Source organism: Sorex araneus, chromosome X, assembly GCF_027595985.1.
Source record: "Sorex araneus isolate mSorAra2 chromosome X, mSorAra2.pri, whole genome shotgun sequence".
In the NCBI taxonomy this organism is placed as follows: Eukaryota; Metazoa; Chordata; class Mammalia; order Eulipotyphla; family Soricidae; genus Sorex; species Sorex araneus.
The window spans coordinates 172,374,424-172,397,222 of NC_073313.1; the positions used below are offsets into that span (position 1 = coordinate 172,374,424).

Genomic DNA, 22,799 nt, shown 5'->3' on the forward strand with positions numbered 1-22,799 from the left:
TACATTAAGGTGTTATCATGAGACCAGAGGAAAGAAATGAAGAGGAGTTAGGGTTAGTCACTTATTAGAGAGGTGGAGAGAAGGAAGCCACCAGCAAAACTGGCATGACATGACAGTGTCACTTATATGCCGGAGGAGGAGGTGGGAAAGATTTATATGTGCCGGGTATATTGTTTCTTACTGTGGAACTGCATTGCGATCTCAAGAAATTGGAGAGAGTGTATCTTTCAAAGTAGGTCTGAAGGATGAGGAGAAGGCACATCAATTGGGAGTCTATGTGAGAAGCTGTCAGACAAAGACCTCCTGTCCCTCCCTCCCTCTCAGTTTACTTTCTAAAGATCCTAAATCAGAGAGGCAGCACTCTTGGAAACCACAAGCTCAGTGGAGATAAAGGGAAAGAGACATTATACTGGAATCTCCCCTGGCCCCTTTTATTCCATCAATGTCTGGGATACCAACAGCTGTGTTTCACTTCCTAGCCAGGAGATGAGGAGTTCGTTCTGAAAGCATGGAACAGCCTCAGGAAATACACACATAGGTACTAACATGTAGGAGTCCCTCACTCCCAAAGCAGCTCCCAGGTCTCCAACCAGGTTATCCTCTAGTCTCATTTACTAGTTTGCAGACCCCAGGGAAGCTCAGTGCTGCCAGAGCTGTATAGTAACTCAGGCTTACATGGGAATAGAAGAACGCTCACCCCGGGCCACCGCTTTGATCCTGAAGTGAGTTCCCTTTTGCTAAGGGCAGGTTGGGTTCACTTGGAACCCTGTTGAGTTTGGCATGACAGCTTTGTGTCCTTCAACAGAGATGGTCCCCAAAGCATCCCAACAACCTGGTACCCAGCATTTCCCCCCCTGTTATGGACCCTTCTCCAATGCAGGCTCCATAACAGGGGAAAAAAGACTCCTCCTGAACTCAGAATGCATTGCCATACTCCACTCCCTTCTCTATGTACAGATTCGTAGGCAGCATTCTTCCCGATTTAGCACAGCAGGTAGGGCGTTTGACTTGCACGCGGCCAACCCGGGTTCAAATCCCAGCATACCATATGGTCCCTTGAGCACGGCCAGGGGTAATTCCTGAGTGCAAAGCCAGGAGTAACCCCTGTGCATCGCCAGGTGTGACCCAAAAAAAAAAAATTGCAATTTACCATAATCCTTTTGAGAGTCGGTATACTTACATGAACCTCCCAGCAAATCTCAGCTGAAAATTAAATACTGGCAACTTACAACTGCTCTATATTTGATAAGTTGTCAACACCCTCACTTTGGGGTTGATTGATCTGTTTCTTGTGGTTTCCAGAAACTTGCACTTAAACCTCTTATAGGAAGGCAAAAGATTATTTTTATTAAATTTCTGAATAGATTTCTCAGCATCTTTGAAAGTTACTGTATTAGGTTTCTAAACTTTTAGACATTGTATAATACTTGAGACAAGGCTAAATCTCTCGTTGCCCTTCAAAGCTAGGAAGCTTTTGAGGTTAATTTGGAATCTGCTGAAATACTTGAACAAAATGCTTGTGTCAAGGGAATACAATAGTTGAAAAAAATGGGGAGAAGTTTTAGAATTAATGCACAAGTTAAAGTAATTCCCAGATTCTTTTTTTGCTTTAAGAAAAACATAAAAGGGACTGGAGAGATAGTGCAGGATTAAGGCAGTCACCTTGCATGAAGCACCCTTGTTGGGTCCCCAGCATATATACATACATGTGGATCATGTAGATATATGATCTCCTGAGCACTGCCAGGTATAGCCCCCAAGGGAAAAAGCAAGAACAAATGAAAAAATCCTTTTAAATAGAATGCAGAGATATGAAAAAATAGTCACACTTGCTCATAATAAGAGAAATGTGTGTGGGCAGCCATAATGAGCTTCTTTTTTTTTCTCAATTTTTATTAGTGAATCACCATGAAATACAATTACAAACTTATGAACTTTCATGTTTACATTTCAGTCACACGGTGATCAGTGATCGTTTACGTCCCTTCACCAGTGCCCATTTTCCTCCACTAATGTTCCAAATATCCCTCCCACCACCCCCACCTCAACCTTCACCAGCCAACCCTGCCTCTGTGGTAGGACATTCCCTTTTGTTCTCTCTCCTGTTGGATGTTGTAGTTTGCAATAGAGGTACCAAGTGGCCATCATGTTCAGTCTATAGTCTACTTTCGGCATGCAGCTTTCAACCCGAATGGGTCCTCCCAACATTCTCTACTAGGTGTTCCCTTCTCTATCTTTTCCCCCAGCATGTGAGGCCAGTTTCCAAGCTGTGGGAGTAGACCTCTACTACTCTCGGGTGTTAGTCTCCCATTTTGCTACTTTATATTCCACAGATGAGCACAATCTTTCTATGTCTGTCTCTCTCTGACTCATTTCACTCAACATGATACTTTCCATGTTGATCCACTTATATGCAAATTTCATGACTTCATCTTTTCTAACAGCTGGATAGTATTCCATTGTGTAGATGTACCAATGTTTCTTTAAACAGTCATCTGTTTTTGGGCACTCTGGTTTTTTCCAGATTTTGACTGTTGTAAATGTGTTGCAATGAACATACAAATGCAAATTTTATTTCTACTATACCTTTTTGCCTCTCCAGGATATATTCCCAGAAGTGGTATTGCTGGGTCACATGGGAGCTCAATTTCTAATTTTTTGAGACTCATCCATATTGTTTTCCAAAAGCGCTGAACCAGTCGGCATTCCCACCAGCAGTGAAGGAGAGACCCTTTCTCCCCACATCCGTGCCAACACCGGTTGCTTTTGTTTTTTTTTGGATGTGGACCAGTCTCTGTGGTGTGAGATGATGTCTCATTGTTGTTTTGATCTGCATCTCCCTGATGATGACTGATGTAGAGCATTTTCTCAAGTGCCTCTCAGCCATTCGGATTTCTTCTTTGAGAAAATTTCTGTTCATCACCCCGTTTTTTGATGGGGTTGGCAGTTTTCTTCTTGTGGAGTTCAACCAGTGCATTGTATATCCTTGATATCAACCCCTTATAGGATGGGTTTTGGGTGAATATCCTCTCTCATTCTGTAGACTGTCTTTGTACTTTGGTCACTGTTTCTTTTGAGGTGCAGAAGCTTCTTAATTTAAGATAGCTCTATTTGTTTATCTCTGTTTTCACTTGCTTGGCCAGTGGCGTGTCATCTTTGAAGATACTGTTGTTAGCTTCAATGTCATGGAGGGTTTTGTCAATCTTGTCTTCAATGTACCTTAGGGATTCTGGTCTGATGTTGAGGTCTTTAATCCATTTTGATCTGACTTTTGTACATGGTGATAGATGGAGATCTGAGCCCTTTTTTTTTTTTTTTTGCATGTAGCTGTCCAGTTTTGCCAGCACAATTTATTAAAAATGCTTTCCTTGCTCCACTTCACATTTCTTGCTCCCTTATCAAAGATTAGATGACCATATATTAGGGGTTGTGTGTCAAAATATTCAACCCTGTTCCATTGGTCTGCGGCTCTGCCTTTCTTCCAGTACCATGCTGTTTTAATTACTACTGCTTTGTAGTAGAGTTTGAAGTTGGGGAGGTTGATTCCTCCCATTTTCTTTTTTCCAAGAATTGCTTTAGCTATTTGTGGGGGCTTATTGTTCCATATGAATTTCAGGAGTGTTTGCTCCATTTTTTGGTGAATGTCATGGGTATCCTTATAGGAATCGCATTGAATTTGTACAATGCTTTGGGGATTATTGCCATTTTGACAATGTTAATTCTTCCAATCCATGAGCAGGGGATATCTTTCCATTTCCTCGTGTCCTCTTATATTTCCTGAAGTAACGTTTTGTAGTTTTCTTTATACAAGTCCTTTACCTCCTTAGTTAAGCTGATTCCAAGGTACTTGATATTTTGAGGCACAGTTGTGAACGGGATTGCTTTTATCATGTCGCTTTCTTCTCTCTCATTATTTGCGTATAGGAAAGCCATGGACATTTGGGTATTGATTTTATAGCCTGCAATTTTACTATAAACGTCTATTATTTCTAAGAGTTTCTTGGTAGAGGTTTTTGGGTTCTCTAAGTATAGTATCATATCATCTGCGAATCGTGAGAGCTTGATTTCTTCCTTTCCTATCTGAATGCCCTTAATATCTTTTCCTTGCCTAATCGCTATTGCAAGTACTTCCAGTACTATATTGAACAGAAGTGGAGAGAGTGGGCATCCTTGTCTCGTCCTTGTTCTCAGAGGGAAGGCTCTTAGTTTTTCCCCATTGAGGATGATGCTTGTCTTAGGCTTGTGATAAATGGCTTTGACTATTTTGAGGAAAGTGCCTTCTATACCCATTTTGCCAAGAGTTTTCAACATAAACGGGTGCTGGATTTTGTCAAATGCTTTCTCTGCATCTATTGATATGATTATATGATTTTTATCTTTTCTTTTGTTGATATGATGGATTATGTTGATTGATTTCCAGATGTTAAACCATCTTTGCATCCCCGGGATGAATCCCACTTGGTCGTCGTGTATGACCTTTTTGATGAGTTGTTGAATTCTATTTGCTAATATTTTGTCGAGAATCTTTGCATTCGTGTTCATCAGGGATATTGGCCTGTAGTTTTCTTTTTTTGTGGTGTCTTTGTTTGCTTTTGGTATTAAGGAGATATGAGCCTCATAGAAACTGTTTGGGAAGGTTTCTGTTTCTTCAATTTCCTGAAAAAGCTTGAGAAGAACTGGCAATAGGTCCTCTTTAAATGTTTGGAAGAATTTGCTAGTGAGTCCGTCTGGGCCTGGGCTTTTGTTTTTGGGAAAACTTTTGATTACAGTTTCAATTTTCTTGATATTAATAGGACTCTTCAGGTATTCCAGGTCTTCTTGATTCAGCCTTGGGAGATTATAGGAATCCTGGAATTTATACATTTCCTCTAGGTTCTCTTGTTTTGTGGCATACAGATTTTCAAAGTAGTCTCTGATGGTCTTTTGAATTTGTTTTCTTTTGTGATATCTTCCTTTTCATTTCTGATTCAGTTTATTAGGGTTCTCTCTCTTTGTGAGTCTTGCTAGTGGTTCATCAATCTTGTTTATTTTCTCAAAGAACGAGCTTTTGGTTTCATTGATCTTTCGTATTGTCTTTTGGGTTACCATGTTGTTGATTTCTGCTCTAAGTTTTATTATCTTTTTCCTTCTGCCTAGTTTGGGCTTCTTTTGTTGGTCCTTTTCTAAAATCTTGAATTGTGAAGTCAGGTTATTTATGTAGGTCCTTTCTTCCTTCTTGAGATAAGCTTGCAGGGGCTATAAATTTTCCCCTTAACACAGCTTTAGCTGCGTCCCACAGGTTCTGGTAGCTTGTGTCCTCATTCTCATTTGTTTCCAGGTACCTTTTGATTTCTTCCTTGATTTCCTTCCTGACCCACTCATTGTTCAACATTGAGTTGTTTAATTTCCAGGTGTTTGATTTGGTTTTCTGTGTCTGTACATGATTAGCTTCAATCTTCAGTGCATCATGGTCTGAAAAGATAACTGGTACAATGTCTGTCTTCCTGATTCTGTTGAGGTATGTTGTGTGGCCCAGCACATGGTCTATTCTGGAAAATGTTCCATGTGCACTGGAAAAGAATGTGTATTCTTTTTTGGGGGGATATAACGCCCTGTATAGATCTACTAGCCCTCTCTCTTCTATTTCTTCCTTCAAAGCCAGTATTTCCTTGGTGAGTTTTAATCTTCTTGATCTATCCAGAGGTGATAGGGCGGTATTGAAGTCTCCAATTACTATTGTGTTGCTCACAATGTCCTTCTTAAGGTCTGTTAGCAGTTGTTGTAGATATTGAGCTGGTCCCTCATTGGGTGCGCACATGTTTAGGAGTGTGATTTCTTCCTGATGTACATACCCCTTGATTAATAGAAAATGGCCTTTACTGTCCCTTCTAATCTTTTTCAACCTGAAATCTATGTTGTCTGATATTAGTAATGCCACCCCAGCTTTTTTTGAGGGAGTTGTTTGCTTGCAGGATTGTTTTCCATCCTTTGACTTTGAGTCCATGTTTGTTCTGGCTGTTCAGATGTGTTTCTTGTAGGCAGCAGAATGTTAGGTTCAGTCTCTGAACGCATTCTGCCACTCTGTGTCTCTTAGTTGGTGAATTTAGACCATTGACACATAATGAGCTCCTTATGAATGTTAGAAGAGACAGTTCTGTGAGGACCAGACTCAGCATTGCTCAGTTCCAAATGGACTACTGCTAGAGAAACCATTAGTAAATGGGGTTTCATTCTTCAGTTGTTGGTAAATGTCTAACTTGATATAACCCAAAGGAAAATAGTGTGTCAAATCTAGTCAGACTTAAAGCATCTTTCCTTTGGCAATTTTACTTCTAGAAATGTATTCAGTGTATACTGTATGTATAGGGATACTTATTACAGTATTGTTTGTGGTAGAAGGTACTTTTCAGAGAAATAACCTAAATGCCTTAATTCAAAGATGATTGGATATATGATTTATCCAATTCTTTATCCTATGGAATAATATGATAATGAATAGGAAGTTTTGTGCGTCCTATGGAAAGATCTCAAGAAAGCAACATGACATTAGTGAGTTTTTTAAAAGATTTTTTTTAAGTTTAGTGGTTTGTTGTTGTTTTTGTTTTTAAATAAGAAATGCAATGGGTGGGGCTGGAGCAAATGCCTAGCATTTCACCTACTTGAATTCCCCTATCTCCTGATTGCAATACCTTTCCTCTTAATTTGCAGTTCCTAAAACCATTGTGTGGCATTTGGTAGTGTTGTGTGATCCATTTGGAATCCCAAATCAGGAGTAACTTTACTTCAGTAGAAGTTTCCATAAACCCTAAATGGGCTGATAATAATGGAAACTGCCTTGAGATTAGAGAAGATGTGATGGAAGCTGATTAACTAAAAAGAGAATCACTTTACTCCAATGCACTGATACACTGTTATACCTGATTAAGTGGTTTGAGGAACCCTGAGTAGAAGGCCAAGAGGGATGGGAAGGTGATTTTCTTCACAGCTGGGCAGGAGCCAGTTTTGTATGTTCTGTTTGATCATTTCTTTTTCCTACACACACACACTTTCTTCCCACAAGTAAAAATTAGTCCAAAGGATTTTGAATGACTCTTGAATTTCTCATACAAATAGATTTTGAGGGGCTGGAGCAATATTACAGCAGGTTGGGTACTTGCTTTGAAGGCGTGAACCCAGGTTTGATCCCCAACATCCCAAATTGTCCCCTGAGTCCTGCCAGGTATGATCCCTGAGTGCCAGCCACCTGGTATGGCACCAAAAAAACAAAGAAAAGGAATAAGAATTGTTTTGTGGGGCTGGAGCGATAGCACAGTGGGTACGGCGTTTTCCTTGCATGCGGCCAACCTGGGTTCAATTCCCAACATCCCAAATTGTCCCCTGAGTCCTGCCAGGTATGATCCCTGAGTGCCAGCCACCTGGTATGGCACCAAAAAAACAAAGAAAAGGAATAAGAATTGTTTTGTGGGGCTGGAGCGATAGCACAGTGGGTACGGCGTTTTCCTTGCATGCGGCCAACCTGGGTTCAATTCCCAACATCCCATATGGTCCCCTGAGCACCGCCAGGAGTAATTCCTGAGTGCAGAGCCAGGAGTAACCCCTGTGCATCACCGGGTGTGACCCAAAAAGCAAAAAAAGAAAAAGAAATAGTTTTGTTTGGGGGCCACCCTAGCGATGCTCAGAGGTAACTCCAACTCCAAGAAAAAGAAATCTTGAGAAAGCTAATACGGAAGAAAGACGCTTTCTTTATCCTTTTTCCTCCCTCTTCTTTTTCTACACCTTGGAAACTTACTATATATTCTAAATAAGAAGGTTATATGTACATGTGAAGATCTAATGTGAAAAGTACAAGTACTAGCTGAAGAATAATTTCATTTTTCTTTATAATTATATTAATCTCAATGTGGTTGACTTGCATTCTACAGAAAGTGGTCTATTCTTTTATTTTCTGGAAACTTTCATCTCAGATATAAACCATGATATCCAATAATGGTCACTGACATAAATCTTAGTAAAAAGTGATTAAAAATTCAAAACACTATCAAAAACACATTTTGTTAAGGTAAAATCTTTAATTATTAAAATTAATTAGCATATTGTATAAAAAAATTCATAAAGACCAATGTACAAGGGGGAAGTTGTTCCTAACTTTAATATTAGCCCTATGAATAGATTTGCCTTTTCTTCTACCACTTTGACAGGGAACAATGTAAACATGAAATAAAATTTTGTAGGAGACAGAGGAAACCTACTTACCGTGTAATTGTTTTAGGTACATAACCAAGGAAGATGTTGCTGTGGCCTCCATGGACAAAGTGAAGAAGGACGGGGGCTACGTCCGTCTGATCACAAAGGACTCCCGGTCACAGGACCCTTCTTCAAAGTAAGGCGGTTTGCTGAGACAGGACTGGAGAGATGATTGATGATAATCCCAGGGTTAAGGCTCTTGCTTGTATATGGCCGACCCAGTTTGGATCCCCAGCACTGCCACACATCATTCCTGGAGCACAGAGCCAGGAGTAAGCCCTGGGCATAACTAAGTGTGACCCAACAAAACACAAAATAATACACATCCTTTACCAATAGGACATAGTAGTACTAAGACTGCTCCTTCAAAGTTACATATTTTTAGAAGTATGATTTTCCTTTGGGGGCCCACTTTATAGGTTATAGAACTTTCACACCAGTATTCTTCAGGCATCTCTCAGCCCTGGGAGGTTCGGGCCCTCACTTAGAAACTCAGCACAAGGAAGGTTCAAAGGGCTCCCCACCCTTCCTCTGCCCCCCAAAGGGAACTCTTTGTATCTTAAATTCTACTTTTAACACTTCTAACAACCTTGGAAAACAGACAGAGCACCTTTTAAAAAATTGAGTAATGTACCTTTTATAACAATCTGAGCGCATGTCCTAGCATGGTTTTTTGTTTATCCTACCATGGTTTTTTGTTTGTTGATTGGTTTTTTTTTTTTCATTTGTTTTATGGTGCCGGGGATCAAACCCAGAGCCTCATATATGTAAGTTACATGTTACATGTTCTACTGCTGAGCCACGTCCTCAGCTCCTCCTGCCTTATCTCTAATTCAATCAGCTCTGAGTTGTCCTATAGAAAGCACATATTTAGCAAATCTTAGTTACATTTTTTTTTTTCTTTTTGGGTCACACCCGGCGATGCACAGGGTTTACTCCTGGCTCTGCACTCAGGAATTACTCCTGGCGGTGTTCAGAGGACCATATGGGATGCTGGGATTCGAACCCTGGTCGGCTGTGTGCAAGGCAAAAGCCCTGCCCGCTGTGCTATAACTCCAGCCCCCTTTAGTTATGATTTTTATGAGCATTATTAGCCTCTGTTTCTATGGACCAGCCCTGGTAAATGGACATCTTAGTAACAGCTTCTCTGTTCTAATTGAGATGTGTGACCCCACTTTTTGAGAATGGGGTAAACCACTAAATTTAGTTGCTATTTTACATTAGCCTATTTTAGCCAGAAAAAAAACTGGTTTCCTGCCTCTCCTTTCCAAATTCCTGTAGGTGTTTTAATGTCTGTCTGTTCAACTGGAAGACATATAAATTTCCAAGAGAGATAATATATTTATATTCAAGTTCATTTGGAGGGAGGGAGAACATACTAGAGATTGAGCCCAGTACCTCTTAAATTGCACTGTCGCCTCCAGCTCTTTAAATTAATTATTTGTGTACAGCAGGTAAGGCATTTGCCTTGCACACAGCCGATCCAAGTTCGATCCCTGGATTCCATATGGTCCCCCAAGCACTGCCAGGAGTAATTCCTGAATATAGAGCTGGGAGTAACCCCTGACCATCTCCAGATACGGCCCAAAAAGTAAAAAAAAAAAAAAAAAATCATTATTTGTGGGTTAGTTGGGGGTGGGAGCTCCCCAAGCAGTGCTCAGACCCCAGAGGGTCTGGGAGCCACTCTCAGTGCTATTTAGCCAAGCAGACTAGTAGAGTGAATACTAGGGTCTAAGGGAGACTGAACTGTTTGAGCCCTGAAGTGCCAGGTGACTCTGAGGCTACCCCCAGAGTTGCTCAGGGTGCCATGCCATGCCAGATTTGAATTTGGGATATGGCACAGGCTTTGTATGCACTCATGGCTGCTGAGCTACTCGAATTATGTTTGCACATCACATTCTTTCCTTTCCCTGGCATGGAATATAGAGAGTGAACCAGAGCTCTTTCATGAATTCCTGGACCCTGTGTTTACTGTTTTCTCTATATAGAAACATTGAGGAACTTGATGCAATGTAATGACTAGTTAGATGGAGTAAGTATTTATCCGTTACATATTCAGTGTTTCCTTCAATTCCAGAGAATGTCTTGAAGGTGGAACCTGTGTCCCATTTCTCGATCCCTGCGCAGCCCAAGTAGATCTTGCTGTGACACCTCCCTCCAAAGGCTATTTGCAAGCTGTGGATAATGAGGGGAATCCACTCTGCCTTCGCTGTCAGCAGCCCATTTCCCAAACTAAGCAAAACTGCAAAGGGAACCCTTGGGGTTCACAGTTTTGCTCTCTGCCGTGTCAGGAAGAGTTCTGGATTCGATCTAATAACAGTTACCTACGAGCCAAAGTCTTTGAAATTGAACATGGTGTGTGCCAGCTGTGTCATCTGAATGCACAAGAGCTCTTTCTACGAATGAAAGCTGCCCCTAAAAGTCAAAGGAAGAATCTCCTGGATATTACCTGGATCTCAAAACTCCCATTAGAACAGGTAAATGATAATCATGTGGCAGGGAGAAGAGACATTATAGGGTACTGACCTGCCAGATTTCTTTTTTCTTAACTTTTCAGTGTGAGAATTTTTGAATATATATAAAAATTAAGAGAATAATGTTTTAATAATAATAATAATAATTTTAATATTTATTAAATATTTATTTAATAATAAATTTTCTTTCTGCCTATTCCCAACTTTATTTGCCCAACTTTAACAGTTATCAACATTTTGCCTTCATGTTTTAATCTGTTCTTTCCTGTTTATATTTTTTTCTTCCTAGAGTAGTTCTAAACAAATTTCAGTCATTTCTCTTCACCCTTACTTTTATTTTGTTTTGTTTTTGTTTTTGTTTTCGTTTTGTTTTGCTTTTTGGGTCACACCCGGCGATGCTCAGGGGTTACTCCTGGCTCTGCACTCAGGAATTACTCCTGGCGGTGCTCAGGGGACCATATGGGATGCTGGGAATCAAACCCAAGTCAGCCACGTGCAAGGAAAATGCCCTACCCGCTGTGCTCCAGCCCCTATTTTGTTTCTCTTGTTCCCTCTCTTTACCTCCTTCCCTTCCTTCTTTTTTTTGTCCTTTTATAATCACAAACCCCCAATACTCACCACACCGATACAATTATTGTTCCTTAATTATAATTCTAACTTTGCTTTCCCGTATTGTATCAAAATGTCTTTACAATTTCTTTGGTTAAATTAGGATCATATTTTGATCCTAATTTAACCAACATGTGTTTTGTGCGGTTGTTTTATCGCTTATGCTCTACTTAGTAGATAACAGCACCCAGCTCTTTTTTCACATTTTTGTTGAAGAAAATGGATCATTTTCCTGTAGAATTTCCTAAGTCCTGGATTTCAGATTTTCAAACCATCCTCATGGTTGTTGAGGATTTCCCTTGATCTCCAGAATGATATGGTTTTAAGATTATTTAAGTTCTGGGCTGGAGCAATAGCACAGCGGGTAGGGCGTTTGCTTTGCACGCGGCTGACCTGGGTTCAATTCCCAGCATCCTGTATGGTCCCCGAGCACTGCCAGGAGTAATTCCTGAGTGCAGAGCCAGGAGTAACCTCTGAGCATTTTGGGTGTGACCCAAAAAGAAAAAAAAAAAAGATTATTTAAGTTCTGATTAAATTATTTGGGGAAGTGTTGATGAACTGAAGCATTAAAAAAAATTGTTTTTTTTTAAAGCCAGAGCGATAGCATAGCGGGTAGGGCATTTGCCTTGCACACGGCCGACCCAAGTTCGATCACCTGCACCCCATATGGTCCCCCAGGCACCGCCAGGAGTAATTCCTGAGTGCAGACCCAGGAGTAACCCCTGAGCAACGCTGGGTGTGACCCAAAAAGCAAAAAAAAAAAAAAAAATTTGTTTTTGAAGAAGAGATATTAACAGATGGCATATTGCATCTCTGATCTGGTCATTTTTATTTTCATGATGCTAATAATGATTGACAGTGGACAGACAGATACTTCTGAAAACATACATCTTAACAATTAGAAAGAAATATACTTTTTTTTCCAATTGTAACATGTAACTTTAGTAGGACAATTTTTCTGACAAATATTTAACAAAATATTACTCTTAGCATGTGATCACCGGTATTAGCTTCAGTTTCCAAAGCAGGTGGATTTATTGTGATGTGATCGCATCAGTTCCAAATCTCATACTAAACAAAATGCTTCTTTTTCTTTTCTTTTTTTCTCTTTTTTTTAACCTTTTGGCACACACCTGGCAGTGATTATTGGCTACTGATCACTCAGGGAGCATAAACTTTTTTCAAGATTGAGCCCAAGCCTCCTGCATGCAAAGCAAGCGCTCAGCCTACAGAACTCTCCTCCAGAAAATGTATAATCTTGTAATATGCTTGATTTTTTTTTTTTTTTTTTTTGCTTTTTTGGGTCACACCTGGCGATGCACAGGGGTTACTCCTGGCTCTGCGCTCAGGGGACCATATGGGATGCTGGGATTCGAACCCGGGTTGGCCGCGTGCAAGGCAAACGCCCTACCCGCTGTGCTATCACTCCAGCCCCTGCTTGATTTTTTTAAAACACTGAGCCACTGCCTTGCTCACAAAATTAATTGGATAAATTCCTGCCAGTGAATCAAGTTATGTTTTTATTTAGCATTGCTGAATTATGAAAGAATTAATAAACATTTATGTAAAAACGAGTCAATGTGAACGTGAGAGCTAGAGAAATACACTGTATTACCCAGAAACTCTAGAAGATCCTTGATCCAAGTGATGAGGGACATACTACAACTATCCCAGGGTCTCTAGCCAGGCCGCATTTGCTATCTATGGCCCACTGTGGAAACGTCCAGAAGGCCCAGGATAAAATTACTTAAGGTCACCTTGAAAGCAGCCTGTCAGAGACCACAGCCATAACACAGTGGACAGCTAGGACAGACAGGCCTGGATTATTCAGAGCACCACGGCTCTGATTGGGAAGACCAGTTTGAAAGGGTGGTATTCTTTCAAGAGGTAAATGTAGAATAGTGTAGAAGATTGGCCCAAAGGGATTAGCCAGAATGTTAATGGGGCCAGAGCAATAGGACAGCAGGTAGTCACTTGCCTCACACGTGGCTAGCCCAGGTTCCATCCCTAGCATCACAGATGGGCCCCAAGTCTCCCTGAGCACAGAGGCAGAAGTAAACCCTAAGCGCAGGCGTGGCTCCAGACACACCCGTGCCCACCACCACCAAAAAAAAAAAAAAGCACTTTCTGAATTACAATTCCTGTCACAGTGGTAAGTGTCTAAACTAAGAGTTTTACAAAAAGCAGAACCAACATGGATTGTTTTTTCTAAGAATTTGCTCTTTTCAGGATGCTCCTTCACTGTTGGTGGGAATGCCAACTGGTCCAGCCTTTCTGGAAAACATTATGGACAGTCCTTCAAAAACTAGAAATTGAGCTTCTATATGACCCCACAATACCACTTCTGGGAATACATCCCAAGGATGCAAAAGAGCACAGTAGAAATGACATCTGTACCTATATATTCATTACAGCACTGTTCACAATAGCCAAAAAATGGAAACAACCCGAATGCCCTTAAACAGATGACTGGTTAAAGAAACTTTGGTATATCTACACAATGGACTACTATGCAGCTGTAGGAGAGATGAAGTCATGAAATTTGCTTATAAATAAATAGACATGGAGAGTATCACGCTAAGTGAAATGAGTCAGAAAGAGAGGGGCAGACATAGAAGGACTGCACTTATTTGTGGAGTATAGAATAACATCACATGAGACTGACACCCAAGGACAGTAGATACAAGGGCCAGGGGGATTGCCTCATAGCTGGAAGACTGCTTCATGAGTGGAGAGGAGAAGGCAGATGGAATAGAGAAGGGATCACTAAGAAAATGATGGCTGGAGGAACCGGGTGGAATGGGAGATGCATGCCGAAAGTAGATAATGGACCAAACGTGATGACCTCTCAGTGTCTGTGTTGCAAGCCATAATGCCCAAAAGTAGAGAGAGAGTATGGGGAATATTGTCTGCCATGGAGACAGGGGGAGGGTGGGAAAGGGGGAGTATACCCGGGATATTGGTGGTGGGGAATGTGCACTGGTGGAGGGATGGGTGTTTGGTCATTGTGAGATTGTAACCCAAACATGAAAGCTTGTAACTATCATGGTGATTCAATAGAATTAAAAAAAAAAAAGAATTTGTTCTTTCCTTAATGTGCAAAACCAGCCACGTGCAGTTGCTCTGAAAAGTGCTTTTTTAACAACTTCAAAGATAAAAATCAATGTCTTCCAACATCACGTGGGAGGCTTAGTCCAGCAGAGAACGCCCATCTGTAACAAAGTTCAGCAGACAGTTTGTCAGTCCGCACTAGCTGCTCCCTGCAGCCCCTCCTTGGGGCACAATTGGAAGCTTCCCGGGGTCTCGAAGCTTCCCTAGGTGTGACAGGCAATAGACAGTTGCGCCCTCATGTCATTTCAGGGGTGGTTGTGATTATACCCTTAAAATGTATAAACTTTTACAATGCTTGTTTAAAATTTAAAAAGCACTTTAGAACTGACACAGTTTCTATGGCTAGAAGCTTGATTACTTGATGTTGGTTTTCTGTTGTTGTTTTGGTTTGGGGGCCACTGGGCTTACTTCTGGTTCTGCACTCAGGGATCTCCCAGCAGCCTTGGGGGCTTGCAAGGAAATTGCACTATTGACTGTACTATCACTCCAACCCCCGATAACTTGGTATTAATTGCAATTTCTTCTTTGTCCAAGATCAAGGAAATAAAAATGTTCACACTGTCTCAGTGATATTTAAACTGCTCAGCTACAGTGTACTCTGGTTTGCTACCTCACATAAAATGTTTAAATAACACTCCAAGTTAATGTAGGGTCATCACTGGTTAACTATAAACACTCACTATTTAGATGAACGCTCCTAAATAGTGGCCACTTAATTTTATTTTTCAGTGAAGCAAAATACCTTTATTGAAAGGCATTTACTTAGAGAAATCTGGAGGGAGAGAGAGAGATGTGTTCAAGAAAGAATACAGGTTTCTCCAAAGTTGAAATAAGCCAATAGTGGCCACTTTGAATGAATATGTTTGATTATTCCAAATATGCACATTTCATAGAATTGTACTAAAAATTTGTATTCCAGCCTATGTAATGCAAGTGGTTCCCAGGTGGATATCTAGGGGATAGCTGTTTGGCTCTCATTGGTCCAATAATGAGTGCATGTAGGTCAGCAACTAAGTTTGAGTCAGTGATATTTAGAAGTTTTACATTTTCCATCTGTTCTCATTTTTTTCTCTGTTTTAGGTGCTTATAAACTAGGGCAAAGGTATGAAGCAACTGATTTTTCTCAATCTGTCAGAAAGCTTGGAATTTTATACTTGCTTGTAATTTTTTTCAAAATAAGTTAGGTAAGGGGGGGATAACCTTCTCAAAAACGTAGTTTATTGCTTTCAAATTGCTAACCTAGAGGGTTATTTTTTCCTACTCACAATAAAAGCTATAAAAAGCCATCCTAATGTATTTTTCTTTGTGATTTTGCTGTATAAACTTGATTGCACAATGTAGAAACGACCGGTTCCCACCGTAGATGTTGGAAATTGCTGATCTTGTGTTCTTATTGCAGCTTAATGAAATGATAAGAAACCCCGGGGAGGGGCAGTTCTGGCAGGTGGACCACGTGAAGCCGGTGTTCGGCGGGGGAGGGCAGTGCTCCCTGGACAACCTGCAGACTCTCTGCACCATCTGCCACAGAGAGGTCAGTGGCACTTGCAGACGCATTTCACTCCCTGCTGGGACCTTGGGCGGGAGCATTGTGCCTCCAGTGGGGGGGGAGGGTCATATTAACTCACATCCCTGCACTGGACCCCAAGGCGCATTTTGTTCCTTTCATCTCTGAACACTTACCCTTACCCTTGAGGTCTATATAAATTTTTTCAGTCACAGGGAGCAGAGAAGCTGCTTTCTTTTTAATTCTCAGACCGTAACATTTTTATGACCACCTAGAAGGAAAGGAGGGCAGTTTACATCGTGCAGAGTCTTGAAGAGATCCAGACCTTCAAACTAGCAGCTTCAAGAATTGTGGCAGTGACATATTCTCATGGCCACAGATGCTTGAAATTTCTGAGAATGTTAGTAAATATTTCTAGGGGTTGGGGAATGCTGGGAGAGAAACATACACTGGGAACATTGCTGGTGGGAAATGTACACTAGTAAAGGAATGAGTGTTGGAACATTGTATGACCCAGTCATGAACAACTCTGTAACTGTATCTCTCGGTGATTCAATAAAATAAATAAATAACTGGACTATGAATAAATTTATTTATAATTTGAACTATAAATAAATAGGACTGATTCAGCTCAACCTGAAATGTTGCACTGGTGATCAGAGTATAAAATCCATTCACCATGAGACATCTTTTAGTAATTACCTGTTCATTAAAACAGATGGGGGATAAAGCACATACTGTGTGTAACAGCTAGGGTGAATTTTTACCAGGCAAACTAGCAAAAAGACAGGAACAAACTGCTGAAATTATCTTAGAAAGAAGCTTATATTCAACACACAACTTTGTATCGAACTTCTTACAAGATTTAAGGATTTCCCCTTATTCCCATGATAAGCATTCATGATAGCCGTAAAATGACTGTATATTATTCTGTGATATAGAGTCATCTCTAGCTTATTCTAGAATAATGCATCTCTATTGTCTTATTTGGCCATCCTCAGAACTGATGAGCTTTAAAGCTTTTTTGGTTATTCTTACACATAATGCTGCCAAACACATATTTTTTCCATTTGCTAATTGTTTTTTACATTTTGAGGTGGTTCCTTAAGTTATATGCTTAATTAATATGAGTTCCCCGAATGTGATATTTTTAGGATGTAGGAATTCTCCTTCCAATGGGTTTTCAAAGGTCAGCAAAGGATTGTGCTCAGTTTTCTTCCTCAAACTCAGCAACAAATGAAAGTTCACTTAACTGCACCTACTGGTGTTGAGACGCTGGGAAACTGATGTGCTGTTAGTTTGTTAACTAAAGACACAGGTTATTTTAAAGATGCGGCAACTATTTTACACTTCTGAGAATTGTTAGGGTACTTTGCCAGTGTTCATATTATAGAAGCACTTTCATACATTCTTTCAGTGTCTTAGATCCCTCAATTTTTTCACAAATAATTTTTACATAAGTGAGATCATGGTGTAGGTTAACATTTTATTTCTTTGGGATTTGGAGGTTGGAGGTAGGGCGGGTAAGGAGGGCGTTGAGTTATGTCCAGCTGTGCTCAGGTCTTACTCCTTGCTCTGTGTTCAGGGATCTGAAAGTCTTTGCAGACAGTACTTGAACCCTGATATGTATGTGTGCTTGTTTTTTGTTTTTTTTTTTTAACTTTTAGAGAACTGCCAGACAGGCCAAGGAAAGAAGCCAAATGAGAAGATTAGCACCAAAGCATGGATCCGACATCACACGGTTTTTGGTAAAGAAGTGAACTATAAGAATTCTGGGGACAGGGAATGTGATTCAGTGGTAAGGTTCGTATGTTACATACTGGAGACCTTGGTTCAGTCCCCAGCACCACGAAAATAATTTTTAAAAAGAAGACAGATGGTGTATATATAGAAAATTTAATACAGATTTTTGTTGGTTTGTCTAACATAGGGTAAAATTTTTTGAATAAAAGTCAAAGATTTCGCTTCCCTCTCATATTAAATACCTTATGTGTTTTTGTAAGCATCAGACAGATACTGAGATGCAAAACTAAATATTTCTGTGATTGTGCTGGTTTCATACAAACTCGCAGTCATGTTTCAGTGAGATTTTGTTGTGCGTTCCTTTCCCTTGGCCCACCGTGATCATGGTATGTATTTAGATTAAACATACAAGTTCTATTTTTTTTTTTTTTTTTTTTTGCTTTTTGGGTCACACCCGGCCATGCGCAGGGGTTACTCCTGGCTCTGCACTCAGGAATTACCCCTGGCCATGCTCAGGGGACCATATGGGACGCTGGGATTCGAACCCGGGTCGGCCGCGTGCAAGGCAAACGCCCTACCCACTGTGCTATTGCTCCAGCCCCACAAGTTCTATTTTTAAATGACCTGAAAACTTCACCTGAATTAGTATTAGTTCTGGATTGCTCTGGGAATATACAAGAAATAGTGTAAAACCATAAAGGAAATTTCAAAGGTGAATCAATCTTATTCAGGAATTCTGAGCCAACTGTGACCAGCCTGGTTTGTATGCCGGGACACCCTCATCCTGAATTCTCCAAAATTTTCAATGTACCCTTTTTTGAATTGTTTTTATTAATACTTTTATTTGAAATGATACCTTTGAAAATAAGCCAATTATACCTTTGTGGAAAGTTTGGGGCCTGGGATAAAATAATTATTAAAAGTATTAAAAAAGCAAAACATAGAAGGAAAAGTACCTTTTAAACTTTATTTTTTAGTTTGTTTTAATGTACAAAATTGGGCTTTTTTTGAAGCCTATTATCAAGAATCCTTTATGTCCTGGCTTTTTATTTTCTGATTTACCAATCCTGTATCTCTAAGACCTCATTTAAGAGCAGTGACGATAACACTTTTTGTATAAGTATGACCAGATGCGATGTTTTAAAAATAGTCATGATATTAAAATGTTGATATTCAAAAATAAAAGTGATTCTAAAGCAAAAAATAGCATCATCCTATAATATGCTAGAATCACGAGCACAGGGAGTCTGGGTACACGAAATATAGGTCCTGGGGCTGGAGCAATAGCACAGCAGGTAGGGCATTTGCCTTGCACGTGGCCGACCCAGGTTCAATCCCCAGCATCCCATATGGTTCCCCAAGCACCACCAGGAGGAATTCCTGAGTACAAAGCCAGGAGTAACCCCTGAGAATCACCGGGTGTGACCCAAAAAGCAAAAAAAAAGTATGTAGGTCTTTTCACAAGTGGCATATTTGTAAATAATGTAGCACTGTAGCACTGTCCTCCCCTTGTTCATGATTTGCTCAGGCAGGCACCAGTAATGTCTCCATTGTGAGACTTGTTACTGTTTTTGGCATATTGAATGCGCCACGAGTAGCTTGCCAGGCTCTGTCATGCGGGCAGGATACTCTGGGTAGCTTGCCGGGCTCTCCAAGAGGGGCAAAGGAATTGAACCCAGGTCGGCTGCGTGCAAGGCAAACGCCCTACCTCCGCTATTGCTCCAGTCCTTTTAAATAATATTTTGATATAAATTAAGATGAGCACTTTACATTTAAACATTGGCATTTTACAACATGATGGACTTGTTTTTAGAAGGATTTATATAGTCAAATTTTCCTTCTGGAGTTGTTATTAAGTATGTAACTATCTTATTGGATGAAATCAGAAATTGTTACTTACCTCCCATTAGATTAGGCTTTGGTCTCCTTTCTGCTGTGTTGGCCAGTCACTCAGAGTTTTCTGCCTCATTGCCACAGTAACCTCATGGCTAAAAGCAGAACGCCTGCACACTGCATTTCCTTCAACATGGGGTCTTTTCAAGGACAGCTTTGGTCTAAGTAGGTCAGGTTTGAGTGGAACTTGATCTTTAGATCAAACTAATACTGCAATTATAGGAGAAAGTACTTACGATGATATGAAGTGAAATGACCTATGAAGATGATCTTTTCTTTGCAAAATTTCAAATTTTATTATTAAAAACTTAATCAGAACAGCAAAATTAATAAAATAGGAATAAATTTAATCAGAATGGTAAAAAACTACAGGACTTGAATGAAATGAAAAAAGATATGAGAGGAAAGATAGTCTGTGATCATCGGTTGGAAGATTTAATATTGTTAAACTACCCATACTGTGCCAAATATGATCTACAGATTTGCTGCATCCCTATTTAAATCCCAGTGGTATTTTTCACATAAATAGAACAAATAAACTTAAATTTTGTATAGAGTTACAAAAGACCCTAAATAACCAAAATCTGTCTTGCTAGTGAAGGGGGCCAGAGCATTAACAGCAATAGGGGATTTGCCTTGCGTGCGCCAACCCAGATTCAATGTCTGGCACCCTATCTGGTCCCCCAATCTCCCCCAGGGGTGGCCTCTGAACACAGAGCAGGAGTAAGCCCGTAACGCAGCTGGATGTGTCTCAAAAAAAAAAAACAAACCAAAACAAAACCTAATACACTAATCACTTGATTTAAAAACCACCAAAGCAGAGATTGTTCTGGACCCCAAGGAAGGTTGAGTTCAGGCTTCCCTGGAGATGGGAGGTGGGCATGAGGCCAGCATCTGCCCAAACAGAACCCCAGCAGCCAAAACCCTCCACACTCCATAGTCGCTGCCATGCTCCAGGCCAGACTCCACTGCCAGGGACAAGCCTCACCCAGAAATTAATCTATTGAAAATCTTGAGTGTGTGGGTTTTGTAACTGAAATCTCCAAGCTTTCAGAGTCAGGGATGGTCTCTCCCCTATATCTCCCTGTACTTCCAGAAGCCCTGCCAGTCACGCACAGGCCCCAAAGTGCCACCCAGTTTAAAATTAAACTCCAACTGTATTACCTCATTAAAAATTTCCTGGAGCAGCATCTGAATCTCTACAACACTGATAAACCAGGAGTAGTACACCAAATTGGATGGGATGTATGTAGAATGCATCCAGTCTCCATTAAGGAAATATCTTCACAGAAAGCTTAACCTGTAATAACATTTTAGTAATCTTTTATATAAGGGCTTAATAGCTACATGGTGAGATATGCAATATTCACTAATTTTCCTCTGAGGAAACATTTTTTGATCATTCTTTTAGCAAATCATAACAAGCAATATGAAAGAAATTATTGCTGTGGGGGCAGACCTAGGGGTGGTTGGAAAAATTGGGAATAATTATGGTGGGAAGGTGCAATGGTGGTGGAATTTGTCATTGATATATAAAATGTCTGTAACAAATTGGCGTGAACAACTTTGTAAACCACAGTGTTTAGATAAGGTGGAAGGGGAAAATAAAATTTAAAATAAGTAAACAAAAACCCACTGAGAAACCTGAGTAGATATTTTTCCAACGAGGACATACAAAATACTAAAAGGTACATAAAAAGGTATTCAGGATCACAATTCATCAGGAAAACATAAATTTAACCCTCAGTAGCATGACCTCAAACCTGTTAGGATGGTTAGTGCCAAAAAAAATAGATAAGTGTTGCTGATAAAGTAAACAAAAGATAACCCTTGAATCTATCAGTGGGGATGTAAACTAGTGTTGTTGCTGTCAAGAGCAGCCTGGAGAGTCCTGAAGAATTTAAAATTAGTCATTTTTAAAATACTGCTTAGTATCTACCCCGAAGACATAAAAACATTCATTTGAAACGATGAACACCTATATTCATTACAACACTTAGTACAACAGCCAGGATATGGAGATAGCCCAGGTGTCCAACAGAAGATTGAACATTGAAGTTAAGGTACCTATACTCAGTGGAATACTACACAGCAGCAAGGAATGATAAAATCATGCAATTGGATGGACTTGGAAAATCTCGTGTTATGAAGTAAGTCACAGATATTTTCACATATCTGTTGGTTTATGTATGACATGTTTAGTGAACAGAAGATAGTAAAGGTGGGCAAAACATTGGCTCTAAATTGCAGTAACAAAAATGCCAAAGAAGGAGAATATTGGAGGTGGAGAGCAAGAAGAGGAGGTCTGGAAATAGCCCGGGGCAAGAGACAAAGACCTTGGGTCCGTCTGGTGTAGAGACAAGGAATGTGTATGTATCTAAACCACTAGACCCAGCACTACTGACAGCATGTAGCCCAAACTTAAACATGTGTCTCCAGGGGCTGTACTTCAGAGATAGTACATCAGGTAGGATACTGTCATTCCACATGATCATCAGAGCCCACCAGAATCCCTGATCACAGAACCAGGAGCCAGGGTTACATAAGCCCTACACATAGCCAGGTATGGCCCCCAAACAAACAGACAAACTATGTCTTCAAGGAATCAGACAGAGGTTGGAGGGAAACATTGATGGAGGGATGGGGTCAGGGGTACTCTGTGGGATTGGAGGTGGAAACATTGTGTGCTTGAAACTTTATTGTAAATCATATCTAAATTTTAAAATATTTAAATATTTTTTTTAATTTTAAAACTTAAGGTTAGATATGATAACCTTTCAGTTCCTATAGTGCAAATCATAATGCCAAAAGGACAGGAGAGAGAGAAAGAGAGAGAGAGAGAGAGAGAGAGAGAGAGAGAGAGAGAGAGAGAGAGAGAGAGAGAGAGAGAGAGAGAGAGAGAGAGTGCAGATGGGGAAGCAGGCAGGTTAGGGATGGGGGCAGGAAGGAAACTGGGGACACTGGTGATGGGAAATGCACACTGGTGAAGAGACGGGTATTGGAACATTCTATGACTAAAATCCAATAATGAACAACTTTGTAACTGTAGCTCACAGTGATTCAATTTTTGAAAAACAAAAACCTTAAGGTTAGGGCCCGATAGATAGTACAGTGGATATATTATATTTGCCTTTTATGCATCTGACCCAGGTTTGATCCCTGGCACGTCATATGGTCCCATAAGCATCTCCAGGAGTGATCCTGAGCACATAGCCAGGAGTAACCCCTGAACACAGTCAGGA

At 40.3% G+C, this 22,799-nt stretch overlaps 1 protein-coding gene across 1 annotated transcript in view; it reads left to right on the forward strand.

Annotated features, from left to right (window-relative positions):
* Window positions 1–22,395, forward strand: part of ZRANB3 (zinc finger RANBP2-type containing 3) — a 200,159-nt gene extending 177,764 nt beyond the window's left edge. Inside the window, exons 18-21 of the mRNA XM_055122825.1 lie at window positions 8,249–8,359; window positions 10,301–10,700; window positions 15,817–15,948; window positions 17,589–22,395. Coding sequence (XP_054978800.1) covers window positions 8,249–8,359; window positions 10,301–10,700; window positions 15,817–15,948; window positions 17,589–17,681 — 736 coding nt within the window. The 3' untranslated portion in view covers window positions 17,682–22,395. The remainder of the gene's footprint in view (window positions 1–8,248; window positions 8,360–10,300; window positions 10,701–15,816; window positions 15,949–17,588) is intronic.
* The last annotated feature ends 404 nt before the right edge of the window (window positions 22,396–22,799 follow it).